The sequence below is a fragment of the Phragmites australis genome, chromosome 21 (assembly GCF_958298935.1).
Source record: "Phragmites australis chromosome 21, lpPhrAust1.1, whole genome shotgun sequence".
NCBI classification, from domain to species: domain Eukaryota; kingdom Viridiplantae; phylum Streptophyta; class Magnoliopsida; order Poales; family Poaceae; genus Phragmites; species Phragmites australis.
Window position 1 is genome coordinate 13,467,807 of NC_084941.1, and position 14,930 is coordinate 13,482,736.

At 44.3% G+C, this 14,930-nt stretch overlaps 1 protein-coding gene across 1 annotated transcript; it reads right to left on the reverse strand.

Moving 5' to 3' along the window:
- Window positions 1–10,756: 10,756 nt before the first annotated feature.
- On the reverse strand, window positions 10,757–12,308 carry LOC133903846 (tryptamine hydroxycinnamoyltransferase 2-like). The gene is made up of 2 exons (XM_062345312.1): window positions 11,891–12,308; window positions 10,757–11,809 (listed from the first exon to the last, which is right to left on the reverse strand). The coding sequence occupies exons 1-2, from the start codon at window positions 12,263–12,265 to the stop codon at window positions 10,877–10,879; spliced, it is 1,308 nt and encodes a 435-aa protein (XP_062201296.1). The 5' UTR covers window positions 12,266–12,308; the 3' UTR covers window positions 10,757–10,876.
- Between the last annotated feature and the right edge of the window lie 2,622 nt (window positions 12,309–14,930).

A 14,930-nucleotide genomic window follows, 5' to 3' on the forward strand; every position in this document is an offset into this window, starting at 1 on the left:
ATCATTGTATGTATCCGAGGGAGTGATGTCCTCATCATCCTCCCCCTCTTGAATTGGAGTCGTCCTCGACTCAAGCTCATCATCGGCTCCCAAGTAAGGTTTCAAATCTGCAATGTTAAAAGAAGGACTAACCCCGAACTCGGGTGGCAACTCAAGTTTATATGCATTATCATTTATTTTCTCAATTATCCTATAAGGACCAGCAGCTCTTGGCATTAATTTAGACTTACGCAGCTCTGGAAACCTATCTTTTCTTAAATGTAACCACACTAAATCACCCGGTTCAAGTTTGACTTCTTTCCTACCTTCACTACCAGCAATTCTATACTTTTCATTCATCTTTTCGATATTTATTTTAGTTGTTTGATGCAACTTACGAATAAAATCAGCACGTGCACTAGCATCACTATGTGTTCTTTCAGTGGTAGGTAAAGGCAAAAGATCAATAGGAGCGCGAGGGGTAAAACCATACACTACCTGAAAAGGACTTACCTTGGTGGTAGAATGTGTTGCCCGATTATAAGCAAACTCCACGTGGGGCAAACATTCTTCCCACATCTTCAAATTTTTCTTCAAAATAGCTCTCAACATGGTACCCAAAGTGCGATTCACTACCTCCGTTTGGCCATCAGTTTGTGGGTGGCAAGTAGTAGAAAACAATAGTTTTGTACCCAACTTATTCCATAGAGTGCGCCAAAAGTGACTCAAAAATTTAGCGTCGCGATCTGAAACAATAGTAGAAGGCATACCATGCAAGCGAACAATCTCTTTGAAAAAGAGGTCAGCAATATAAACGGCATCATCACTTTTATGACAAGGTATAAAATGTGCCATCTTAGAAAAACGATCCACAACAACAAAAATGCTATCCCTCCCCCTCTTAGTCCTAGGCAATCCCAAAACAAAGTCCATCGAAATATCTGCCCAAGGAATAGAAGGAACAGGAAGAGGCATATACAAACCATGTGGATTCAAGCGAGACTTAGCCTTTTGACATGTGGTACAGCGTGCCACGAACCGCTCAACATCTCTCCTCATCTTTGGCCAAAAGAAATGTGTGGCCAACATATCCTCTGTCTTCTTAGCACCAAAATGTCCCATCAATCCTCCTCCATGTGCTTCCTGCAACAACAAAAGACGAACGGAACCAACTGGAATGCATAGACGGTTAGCTCTAAACACAAATCCATCATTGATCACAAACTTGTTCCATGTACGTCCCTCTTTACAGTTCAGCAATACATCTTTAAAATCAGGATCAAGCACATATTGTTCTTTTATTGAGTCAAGTCCAAAAATTCTATAATCAAGTTGGGACAACAAAGCATATCGTCTAGACAAAGCATCAGCAATTATATTATCCTTCCCTTTCTTGTGTTTGATAACATAAGGAATAGATTCAATAAATTCAACCCACTTAGCATGTCTACGATTCAGATTATTTTGAGAACGAAGATACTTAAGCGATTCATGATCTGAATGTATAACAAATTCTTTAGGCCACAAATAATGACGCCACGTCTCTAAAGAACGTACAAGTGCATACAATTCCTTATCATACGTAGAGTAATTAAGAACAGGGCCATGCAATTTTTCGCTAAAGTATGCAACGGGCTTACCTTCTTGCATCAAAACACCTCCAATGCCAACTCCACTAGCATCACATTCTAGCTCAAAGGTCTTACCAAAATTTGGAAGTTGCAGCAATGGCGCGTGCGTAAGCTTGTCCTTCAAAGTGTCAAAGGACTCCTCTTGTGCCTTACCCCAATGGAACACCACACCTTTTTTTGTCAACTCGTGTAAGGGGGCAGCAATGGCGCTGAAATCCTTCACGAAACGACGATAAAAACCTGCAAGTCCAAGAAAACTTCTCACCTGTTTGATGTTTTGGGGCACCGGCCAACTCTTTATGGCTTCAATTTTCATCTCATCCACCTCAATTCCCTGTGGAGTAATAACATAGCCAAGAAAAGAGACTCGATCCGTGCAAAAGATGCACTTCTCAAGGTTACCAAATAAACGTGCATCACGTAAAGCATTAAAAACAGCACGTAAGTGATCCATATGTTCATCCAAAGACTTGCTATAAATCAATATATCATCAAAGTAAACCACCACAAATCGTCCAATAAAAGCTCTTAAAACCTCATTCATCAAACGCATGAAAGTGCTAGGTGCATTAGTTAAACCAAAAGGCATTACTAACCACTCATATAATCCGAATTTAGTTTTGAAAGCTGTTTTCCATTCATCTCCAAGTTTCATTCTAATTTGGTGGTAACCACTACGCAAGTCGATCTTTGTAAAAATTACAGAGCCACACAACTCATCAAGCATATCATCAAGTCTAGGAATAGGATGGCGATATCGAATAGTAATGTTATTGATGGCTCTACAATCAACACACATACGCCAAGTACCATCTTTCTTAGGAACCAAAATCACAGGAACAGCACAAGGACTAAGGCTCTCACGTACATACCCGCGGTCTAAAAGCTCTTGGACTTGCTGCTGAATTTCCTTAGTCTCCTCGGGATTGGTTCGATACGCAGCACGATTTGGCAATGTTGCTCCCGGGATCAAATCGATTTGATGCTCTATCCCTCTCATAGGTGGCAGTCCCGGGGGTATCTCAGCTGGAAAAACATCCTCATACTCCTGCAAAAGGTTAGTGGCAGCAGGAGGTATCGAACTAATAACATCATCAAGCGAATACAAAACTCGTTTGCAAACCAAGGTGTAGCAAATATCATTATTAGAAATTTCAGCAAGGTCACTTTTTAGTGCAAGCATAACACCACCCTTCAATTTTATGCCCTCTACCTTAGAACTAGGTGTAGACTTATCCTTTTTAGGTGGGTAAAGAGAATTAGCAACTTGCTGATTTTCAGATTTAGTATCACGCAAATTAGCAGCTCGTTCTTTATCAGCTTGTACAATTTCAGCAGGGGTCATAGGAACCAAAGTAATTTTCTTTCCTTTATGCATAAAAGTATATGTATTACTTCTACCATGGTGTATAGCATCATTATCAAATTCCCAAGGTCGACCCAATAAAAGTGAGCAAGCTTCCATAGGTACCACATCACAGTCAACATAATCAGCATAGGAACCAATGGAAAAAGAAACTCTGCAAGTTTGTGTTACCTTAGCTTTTCCAGCATCATTAAACCACTGAAGATTATATGGATGGGGGTGTTGGCGTGTGGTCAAGCCAAGCTTCTTGACCAAATCTGAACTCACCAAATTATTACAACTACCTCCATCGATGATGACACGTGCTCGCCGATTTTGGATGACGAAGAAAATCTGGAACAAGTTATGGCGTTGCAGCTTCTCTGGTTGTTGTACCTTTGTGCTGAGCGCCCGCTGCACAATGATGCTCCTATAGGTCGCTGTGTCATCACTGCCCAAGATTTCGTTGCTCTCCTCAACAACTGGTTCTTCTTCTTCTTCAATGTCAGAGGCGCTGATGTACCCATCTTCCGTTGCAATGTATGCCCGCTGACTTGGGCAATCCTTCTGCACATGACCGAATCCATGGCAGCGACGGCATTGAATGCCAGAGGTGCGTCCCGTTGATGCAACAGAGGAAGCACTCTTGGAAGGTCCCTGCAAAACAGAATTTTTACCTGAGCTTGAAGGTCGTGTAGTGACCGGATTTGGTGCCGTAGCTGCTTTTTGCTTGCTCGCTGGTGAGGGAGCCCTGTAAGTGGATGGTTTGGACAGCCCAAAGGATGGTCCTGTGCGCGGCGTGTATGTGGTGCTGGCCTTGTACTTGCCCTGCTGCTCACGCCCCTGCAACTCCTTCTCTGCAAGCATAGCAAACTGAAACAACTGGTTGACATTGTTAAATTCTTTATAATCAATAATATCCTGGATTTCACGTCTCAAACCCGAATAAAATCGACAAATAGAATCTTCGTTTCCCCCTACTATGCCACAGCGCATCAAGCCCTTTTGAAGCTCACCATAATAATCCTGCACAGATTTATCTCCCTGTTCTAAGCGCATCAATTTCTTACGCAAGTCTCTATGATAAGATGGGGGGAACAAATCTATCACGCATAGCAACCTTAAGCTCTTCCCATGTACGAGGTGTGGCACCATCTGCAGCTAAACCAGTCCACCAAATAATAGCAAAATCTTTAAACTCACTAGTGGCTTGTCTAACTCTATGTTGTTCAGGTACTTGATGGGCACTAAATTTTTGCTCTACTGTCATCTCCCAATCAAGATATCCCTCAGCATCATAATGTCCCGAAAAAGAAGGTATAGTAAATTTAACCTTAGCATAAGGATCTTCAGGAGCTCGATTATACATACCTCGATGGTGGTGGTGATGTGGAACGCCACCCATACCTGTGGTGTTAGTGCGAAGACGACGTCGTAATCTGTTTTGCAATGTCGCCGCTGGATCAACATTAACATCGTCATCATACAACTCATCACCGGTGTTGCTGCCATTCACATCTTCGTTGTGCACAGGACGGTTTTCCAAAGCATTTACCCTGTCGGTGAGCTCGGATAACCGTTTGTCCACCCGCTCAACCGCGTTTGCGAGTTTCATCTCAATTATCGCTTCAGTGACAGCCTTGATGACTGTCTCCCTCATCTCCTTCTGAGCATTGTCTACAACAGCTTGTAGCTGCTCTTGGCTGACACACTCCTTGAAGTCCTTTGGCGTTTTATCTCCTTCAACTGACATTGTGGAAACAAACACAACAACAAACAGTGAAGGTTATCCCTAATAATCGTACTACAAAGGTGGAGTGGTGCCTCTCAATCAAGATCAGCAAAGGTAGACACCTTACCAAGCCCTTACCAGGGTTCTTACCAGCAAAGCAAAGGATACCTGGAAGGCGTGCGAGCGATTGCAGGGATGCAAACCAGTGCTGTTCAGAAGAATCTGTGGGGCTTGGAAGGCACACAAAGAGAACAAATATGTATATGTGGAACACAAATCAGAAACAGATAGTAATGCTGAATTATAGTCCCAAGTACTTGTTCTCGTTGCTGGCCTAAAGTGTTGCAAGTACCAAGTATGTGTGTTAAACAAGGTGGAGAAACAAGTATGATGGATAGCAAGAGCAACAGAAACAAAGAACTAAACAGCACACGCTAACACAGCTCACTTTGCCCTTCTCTATGTGCTCCTCTAGATATTGTTCCTCTTTTGCCCCTCTCTTTTTTCTATTTTTTTGGGCTGTCGTTGTTTTTTTGGGAAAATTCGACTTTTTCTTTTTATTTTTTTGATATTTTTTTTTTCACTTAGGAGCACACAAGAGGGAACCACGGAAAATTTGAGCTTAAACAAGTGAAAGACGTGGCCTGTAGAATTTTCTGAAGTTCAGCCGCAAAATGAGAAAAATATTTGGAAATTGAAAACTCAAACTTCGGAGGCGAATTTGGGAATTCTGATTTCGCCGAACCCGGCGAAGCGGGGGACGAACGGATCCGAAACGCTGTTTTGATGCGAAAAACTCTATGACTTTTCTGAAAACGGAGTTCGTATACGAAAGTTATGCCCGATTTGAGAAACGACTCCGAATTAGAGGACAAAACGGGAAGAAAGTGGGGAAAATATGCGACGGAGGCTAGGGTTTGATGGAAACGGTGGGGGAAAACACACGAACTGGACTCTAACACGACCTAACCAGCAACAAGACCTTGACCAGGACACAAACTCAACACGACGAACTCTGAAACTGAAATATGCAAAAGCTAAAGGCGCGGAAGGGTTGTAGGACAGGAAAAAAAAAACGATATGGCAGTGGACTATGGAACGAAGGCGAAAACACTCGAAACTAAGGGTAGATATGAACCTGACGGTATACCTGAAGCTCTGAATACCACTTAATATGAACAAGGGTTCCCGATCTTCCGAAAGGTTCTGGTAACTCTCGATTTGGTGGAAACGAGACACAAGTCGATCCGGCTTCCGAACAACACGATCCGAAACCCCGCAATCGCAGCACCACGTCTCCTCTGGTTATCAACCGGCGTTGCACGGTTGACCTCGCCAAGAAGGCTAAAATCCTTGCCTGCGAATCGAAGAACACAAGCAAGAACAAGGAAGAATGCAACCAAATTGCAGATGAATGATTAATCTCACGAGTTGGGGTCTCACAAACCGACGAAACGGCGAAACTGTTTTTGACAGAATAATCTAAGCAAAACCCAACCCTAATTAGGGCGGCGGCTACTGTATATAAAGGATTAGGGTCGGCCAAGGACCTCTAGACGCGTCCCTAATGGACTCCAACACGATACATGGCCCAACGGACCAAAAACGGTGACGCAGCACCGGGACAGATTCTGGACGCTGACTTGTTTCGACGTTTACCGTTGACTCAGAAGGAATTTGGACCTCAAACCAACGCCATTGGTTTCCTTATGAAATTATCTTTCCAACCATATGTGAATCGTCGAAAACGGAGTCCGGATGCGTCCTCGGCGTCCGTTTTATTGCTCGCTGGTCCTGGAGGCCGAGGCTGATTCGGACTCGAGTTGGACTGGACCTCCTGCTGTTGTTGGACGTCCTAGCTGCTCCTCCACGCCTCCAAGCCTTCCTCTATGTGTTTCCTTGTCCTCTCCATGATTCCTAAACAACACATAATCATTAGGTAGTAATCTATTCTCAAAATTATATAAAGAGTTGCTTAGGAACGAGCTCACCTCTAAATTTAATTGTCGTGCGCGAGCTCTTGTGATTGGACCTTGAAAGTTCAATGGAGGATCATTGTATGTATCCGAGGGAGTGATGTCCTCATCACCTTTGCCCATTGGACCTCTTAGCTTTGAGGACTCTCCACAGCCTACTCTTCCTACTCCTCAGCAGCAGTCCATCGTGCCTCCTCCAGTCACTCAGTCAGCTCTTGATGAGGCAGATTCCACTCTTCGAGATATGCTCAGTTAGGTTGACCAAGAGATGGCATCTCAGGGTGTTGACACCTCCAGCTCCGACCCCCGACCAGACATAGAGGTTCCTACTCCTTCAGCTTCTATTTAGCCTATAGCAGGATCGTCCTCTCCTGACATCAATGCTGGTGCCACTCAAATCATCTCTTCGTCCTCCGACTACGAGATCGACGCTTCCCAGTTCGTGGTGCAGCCATCTTCAGCAGCGTCGCCTTCCTCGTCTCCTCTAGATTCTTAGGTGTTTATCTCTTTTTGGTGCTTAGATGCCAAAGGGGGAGAGAGAGTCTAGTGTTAGGGGAGCTTTCTTAGTCTAAACTTGGTTTGATGTACAAAGGAGATAAATGACACTTAGAGTAATATAAGTTTCCTTTCTTAGTCAATTTATTGTACTATAAAGAGGGGCCAAGAGTAGTAGTTTGATCTAGTTGAGTCTAAACTTAGTTTGATGTACACTTATGAAATTCTAGCACTAGGTAGCTTATAGAAGTCTGTGGTTGAGATGTTGAGAAGTTAGAGCTCAAGGAAAGTTTGAATTGGAGGAGCTTAGAAAAACTTGTCTCACTAGATGATCCGATGGTTGTGTTGTTGGTCTCACCGCAGCATTATTTGCACAAGTCAGAAAAACACTTCTATGTTCACGGATGCTCCGATGATCAAGGCCAGGGTATCACCAGGTATTTTTTTTAGTTGACACGTGTACAAAATTTTTAGAAGTGTTACACCATATGGTCTGGTGTTAGCGTGTTTAAAGCACCGGACTAATTTCAGCAGAAGAGAATTTTTCTGGGAAAATGAAGTTTAACTCACCGGATTATCCGGTGATGGGAAGATATACTCACCGGACTAATTCTTGTAGAGAAGTTTTTCTGGTGACCAAAGAGATTTGTACTCACCGGACTAATTCTTGCAGAGAAGCTTTTCTGGTGACCAAAGAGATTTGTACTCACCGGATTATCCGGTGATTAAAGGTTGAGATCACCGGACTAATTTCTGTAGAGAGGTTTCTTCGGGCAGTTTGAAGTGGTCTACTCACCGGATGGTCCGGTGATAGATATGTATGAGCACTGGAGTATTTTAAGCAGAGAGGCTTGCAAAGTGAAGTTTGTCTTGGTTCAACTGACAGGATGGTTCGGTGTCAGTGTATTGATCACAGGATGCTTATCACCGAACTAATTCTCAGTAGTAACGCCTAATGATAGCTAGCACTTGGGTATGAAAATTGTACTCGCCGGATTGTCTGGTGTGAGTAAGGATATACTCAACGGACCATCCGATGATAACAGAAAAAGTTGGTGGTTAGGCAACGGCTATAATTTGGATCTCTAGCGAATTTATACCCCTCCAATTGGTTTCATTCCTGGCTCTTGCGACCTAGAAGAGTTCATACACTGTGTGTGTCATCAAGAAGCAAGAGAGAGCACTTGCGTTGATTTCCAAGTCCCTAATTGAACATTAAGGACACCGTTAGTGATTGGAGAGTAGCAAGTGTGCATCTAGCTGTAGTCTAGGCATGATCTTGGTCAAGTAAAGCCATTGGCTTGTTACTCTTGGTGGTTGGAAACACCTTGCCGGTCTTGGTGATTGGAGGTGTTCTCGGTGAGCTCTTGGAGTTCTTGTGAGAGATCCGAGAAGTAGCAATCATGAGGGAGCACTTTCATGAGGGAGATGCCCGCTAATCCGGAGATGGAGAAGTGGCAATCATGAGAGCTCTTGAGTCTTGGTGACTCAAGGGGGAGCGATATCCTTAGTGGATGCTCCAACGAGGACTAGGGGGAGTGCCAACTCCACGATACCTCAGAAAAAAAAAATCCGGTGTTCTCTTGTCCATCTCTTTACATTCCCATATTTACTTTGAGCATTTACTTTCGTGCAAGCCTTTGTTTCTGTATTTCTCGTGTTTTTTGCTTGTTTGTTTTTGTTCCCTTTCCTTAGCTTGATCGTGTAGTCGCACCTCTTTGCTTCTAGGATAAAGTTGCTTCTTGTTCTAGAAATCAGAAGAAGTTTTTTTAAATTGCCCAATTCACCCCCCTCTTGGGCCATTCGATCCTTACAACCGACACTTTCACTACAGAGCTGGCGGCAGCATACCATGCAATGGTACGTGATGCTTGTTGTATTGTACTGACTTCCATTCTTTACATTAAATGTGTTCGCTCATGCATTGCAGTCGGACACGTGCAGGGACATCGGCACAGAGCTACTAGACTTCATGGATCGTTGGGAGTCTACCCCACCTTGGGTTGACCGGCCCGAGCTAATGGCCAGTCTATGTCGGCTCGCACGTCGTTACCTCGACGTTGTCACCTAGCACACATACAAGGTCTCCACCACGCGCTCAGGCTATGACGCAATGCTTCTACATGGAACCAACATTATGTCTCAGCCACCACAGCCACGCTACATGCTGACTCCTTGTTTCTGCTCTGGTGGTACAGTTTTAGGTTCATCACTCGAAATTTGATTGCTTGAGCTTTGCACCTTATGGTTTAATTAAAATGTGATGCACGATATTTGACATGGTGGAACCATGCAACAATTCCAGACTCCATCGACGCTACGTCCAACTTGACACACTAACTCCTCGACAACTGGTTTGCCATCACGCCTGATAAGGAGGGCCTATCACAAAAGCTAGGGTCACATCTACCGACGCAACCATCGCAGCACAACTCTACCAGCCCTGCAAATGCTGCACGGCCTCGCCATCCTCTACGTGAGCCCTTGACGTACTCCACAAATTATGTGTGACACAGAGCAGCTAGCCAGCGTAGGGGGGCAAGCAGGCGTGCCCAACAATCGTGCCCGTGGCCATGGCGACGCCCCTTGACTGCACAATTAGGTAGCACTTTGACATGTTTATGTTATTTCTATCATGTACTTGTAATGTCACGTAGGATGTTTATATCGGTACTATGTTATAAGGAATGCCTTTATTACCTGTGTTCTCGTTCGATCCCAAAGCATAACATCGTGCAATCGTATCAGATTGAAAATGTATTAGCATGCCATCGTGTCAGATAATAAAATCGTTCACTTCCAACTTTCCAAATTAAAACCCTTCGCATTACCGTTAAGCCTTATGTATGAATTAATTACGTTAACATTACTGTTAAGCCTTACATATAATGATAATTGTAACATTTTACGCTAATGCAATGATTTAAGATATAACCTTTTAAGATGTAGGCTTTTCAGAACTTGATGCCTTTTCAGAATTAGTCTTTTGCGATGTATTCTTTTCACACGTAGCCTTTTAAGAAGTAACCTTTGTAAATGTAGCCTTTTCAGACACGATTTTTTTAGTCGTAGCCTTTTCAGATGTAGGCTTTTCAGAAGTAGCCTTTTCAGACATTGCCTTTTCAGATGTTGGCTTTTCAGACATTGGCTTTTTCAAAAATAGACTTTTAGAATTAGACTATTCAGAAGTAGCATTGCCAAGAGTAGCCTTTTCTAACTCTTGTTTTAAATTTTGGCAAACAAATTTTGTCCAAATTTCATTCAAATTTCTAGCGGTTATCGTGGTAATCATGAATTTTCGATAACTGCTGGAGCTTGGTTACCGCAAGCCTGTCGGTAAGTTGAACCTTGGGCACCACATACGTGCCGATAGGACCCTGAGCCTACTGCCACGTAGGACCCTGTGCTGACAGATATCTATACTTGTAATTTTATAAATTTGACTATGGTTTTTGCTATTTTTCAATAAAATAATATTATTAAAAAATAGTAAAATCAATCTATTGCTTTACATGATAGAGTAAAAAATTTAATCAAACTAATCTACAAACTGTTTTATAGGGCTAATAATATTTACATAACTATTGTACATGCCCTAACCAACAACTGATCAATTCCACTCCAAACGTAACCGCACCACTAACATATGCGGATACAAACACACCACTTTGGAATGTTTAATTTCAATACAAGCATACGTAGACGTAGGTCTGATCGATCAGTCCACGGAGTAGCAGATCTGTTTGAATGCATCTACGTGTTCGTCGTGGAGCGCCGTGAAGAGGTCGACGCCGCCCTTGGCCGCGCATGACCGTACGAAGATCATGAGCCCCTCGATGGGGAGGTCTGGCCGCAGGAACGCGCACGGTGGCCCGCCGCCGAAATCGAGGTCGTGGAACCCGAACCCCAGCCAGCTGTCCACCTCCAGGTCTGGGCTGAACGCCGTGCCCAGCGTCGCCGCCGTTGACGCCAGCTCCTCCCCGTCGCGTTCCAAAACTTCCCCGAAGTCGACGAACGACTGTATGTACTCGGCGTCGACGCGCCCCACGGCGTCACGGATGACACCTACTACGGAGGCGTAGGTCGAGGACAGCAGCTCCCGGGCACGCATCCTCGGGAACGCCCACAGCACCATATTGCCGAAGAAGTTCATGGGGACGGGAGGGTTTGCCCGGCTCCGGCAGTTCACGGCGACCCTGACCTGCGTGAGCTCTTCCGGCGCCAGGTACCGTGCCGCCGTGACCTTCTTCCACGCGTGCGCCAGGAGGCACTGAAACGTGCTGCACAGCACGCCGACACGGGCCTTCAGCCTGGCGACAAACTCCTCCGGGAAGTGGATGGCCAGGTTCTTGATCCTGTCCTGGGGGACGACAGGATATAAGCCGCTCGGGCTGCGCTCCCCCATGAACTCGATGTTGCGGTGGTCGAACTTCGGCGCCGGTGGGCTGCGGGGGACGGTGATAGCCGTGCGGTCGGTGAAGGGAGACGGGAGGATGGTCGAACCGGTGCTCACGGCCGTGGCCCACGCGGCGTAGAAGAAGCTCATGGATTGGCCGTCGGCGACCAGGTGGTGGCACGCGGTGCCGATCACCAGTCCGCCGCACTGGTACCGCGTGATCTGCACCTGGAGGAGTGGTTCGTCGGCACAGTCCTACACAATGGCAAGGCCATGCAAGTCCCCTACTTTAACATTAGAAGGCACGGATGGATTGAAAATTCACACGAACATTACCTTATCCGCCTTCGGATAAAGCTGATCGATGTGCTCCGACACGTCGTGCGCCAGGGCATCCGCGAGCTCCGCCACAGCAGCGGCCTCGACGATGAGCACCCCGGCGTCGTTCAGGTGGAAGCACCTCCTGCCGCAGCCATCGACGCCCATTCTCCCCGTGAGGTGCGGGAACCTCGCAACCGTTGCCAGGAGGCCGTCCACGAGCGCGCCGTTGGTCGGCGCAGTCTGCACGCTCCATGCGAAGACGGCCGGGATGTAACCGTCGGTGGAGGCGCGGTCGAAGGCGGTGAGCGGGGCCGTCCTGCCGCCAGCATGGTCGGACGCTGGCCGGGGCCTTAGCACCGCGCGCCGTGTAATCTCCACAGTCACCGTCATCAAGTGAGTTTTCCCATTAACTAGCTTCCTAATAGTTAGTGCGTGTGGCGCGTTCAACTTTGCTGTGTAGGTTAGAGCATGCGTGTATATATAGGATAGGAGCGTGCCATATGTTAAGAAGCTAGACTATCTTGCAGAAGAAACGTATGAATCTCACAAAGGAGGCCGCGTGTATACGTGTTCATATACAGGCCTGATCGGCAGTACAGAGGGAAATACAAAACGTGATAGGTTCGGTCTCACATTCGAATACATGTCTATCTAAGACCTTACCGAATCTATCTTCTTTAGACTCCATAACAACCATGTCTCTATCTCTAACATTCCCCCTCAATCATGACTTATCCAAATTTTGATTGCATTTAAATTCTTCTAGGCTTTGCACTGATAGTGTTTTAGTAAAACCATTCGCAACTTGATCTTCCGTGGGCGCAAATGGAATGTCCAACAATTTCTTAGCAACACGCCCTCTGACAAAATGATAATTAACTTTAATATGCTTAGTTCTTGCATGGAAAACTAGATTTGCTTAAAGATATGTTGCACCAATATTATCACACCATAACCTTGCAACTCAGGACAAGAAGTACCTAGTTCTTCAAGTAATATCTGCACCCACATAACTTCTGCCGTTGCATTAGCTAAAGCTGTGTACTCAGCTTTCTGTACTTGAACGTGATATTGTTGTTTGCTTCCTTACACACCATGATATAAGTTCTATTTCTAAAAATATAGCAAAACTTCCAATAGACCTTCTATCATGAGAACCTTATTTCCAGTTTGTATCAGAGAAAGCACTGATAAACATAGAATTTTATCTTCCAACCTTCAACCCTATACCCAGAGTATAACTCAAATATCTCAAAATTCTCTTCATTTCTATCCAGTGTTGCATAGTAGAGGAGTGTCGATACTTACAGACCTTATTAACAGGAAAAGAAATCCTCAGATCCTAACACCTCACCCACATGTGCTGACAATTTCTCCAAAGTAGAAAGAGGTGTAGTAACTGGTTTATGATTCATCGTTCCTACATGTTTTAATAAGTTCGAAGTATATTTTTCTTACGTCAATAGAATACTGTTACATACCTTTCTCACTTCTATTCCTAGAAAATATTAGTGCACACATTACTATTCTCAGGTTGTGGTGATTCAAGTGCACACAATTGTTTACCCCTAACAATAGAAGGTTGTGGTGATTCTGAGGGAAGGAGAAGGATTTCAGATCTCAACTGAGCACCGGCATTTGGATGTAGCTGTGCAAACAAAAAAATGCCTTCATCAAAGATAACATCACGGGAAATATACGCACGTCCAATGGGAATATCGAGGCACTTGAATCCTTTATGAAGACTACTATAGCCAAGAAACTCACACTTTTTTGATCGAAACTGAAGTTTTCAAGGATTATTGGGGTGGAGATTTTGGTGAACAAGCACACCCAAAAACACGAAGAGATGAATAATCGGGTTTTTGGTGGAATAGACATTCTAAAGGTGTGGAGTAGGTGATGACTTGAGTAGATAGGTGGCAGCAAGAAAAACTTGATCCCAAAATTTTATGGGCATTCAATGTGGTGATTTTTCGTTTAGCAGCCTCATTTTGCTAATGTGCATGGGGATAGAAAGTAAGATGAGTAATCCCAACCTTCTGAAAGAAAGAGTTAAGCTTCTCATATTCTCCACCCTAGTCTGTCTGCATGGAAATAATTTTCTGACTAAACAATCTCTCAACTAAATTTTGGAACTCATAAAATATATCCAAGTGAACTTGCAGTGATCATCAATAAAACTAACATAATAATTTTTCTTCTGACCGAATTAGATGCAGGACCTCATACATCTGAAAACACAAGTTCTAAAGGAACACTGGACATACCAGATGATTTAGAGTATGGTAACCAATGACTCTTAGCTTGCTGACAATGCAAGCATCACATGCTGACTAAACATTACTCTCACTTGGGCAAGGGAGCTTATTCTCACTGATGACATGCTGAACGATTGGAAGCGATGGATGACCTAGACAACTATGCCATCTGTTTGTTGAAGGCTTGATGATACCTAGCACTTGCTTGGTTGGCTTTCTAGCGAGAGGATACATACCACCCTCACATTTTTCTTGAAGGAGGATCCATTTTGACACCTGATCCTTAATTAAGAAAAAATCAGGATGAAATTCTAAGAAGGCTCGATTGTCAATAGCAAGACGATGAACAACTATAAGATTTTTGGTGGCTTGGGGAAAATGAAGAATATTTTTCAGATGGAGATGACGACTAGGGGTGTAAACAATAGCATGACCAATATAATTAATATTCATACCTGCATTGCTTGCTGTTTTGATCTAATCCTTGCCAGTGTACTTTTCATAAATTACTACCTTGTGCAGCTCACTAGTAATGAGGTCAAGAGCGCCCGTATCAGTGTACCAATTTGTATCTACTCCATAGGAGTTTGTTGCAGCACCTGCACTTCTTTCATCTGGAACAAAATCAGGTTCAAAGTGGTTCCAATAATTCATGGTGGTGCGCCCATTCTTATGATGGTGTGCCCATTCTTATGACACAATTGACACACACTACAACAAAATAGGTCATCCGTACCGCCCCATCAGTGTCGGTTAGACACAAACCAGCACTGATGAAGTATAAATGCTTCAAA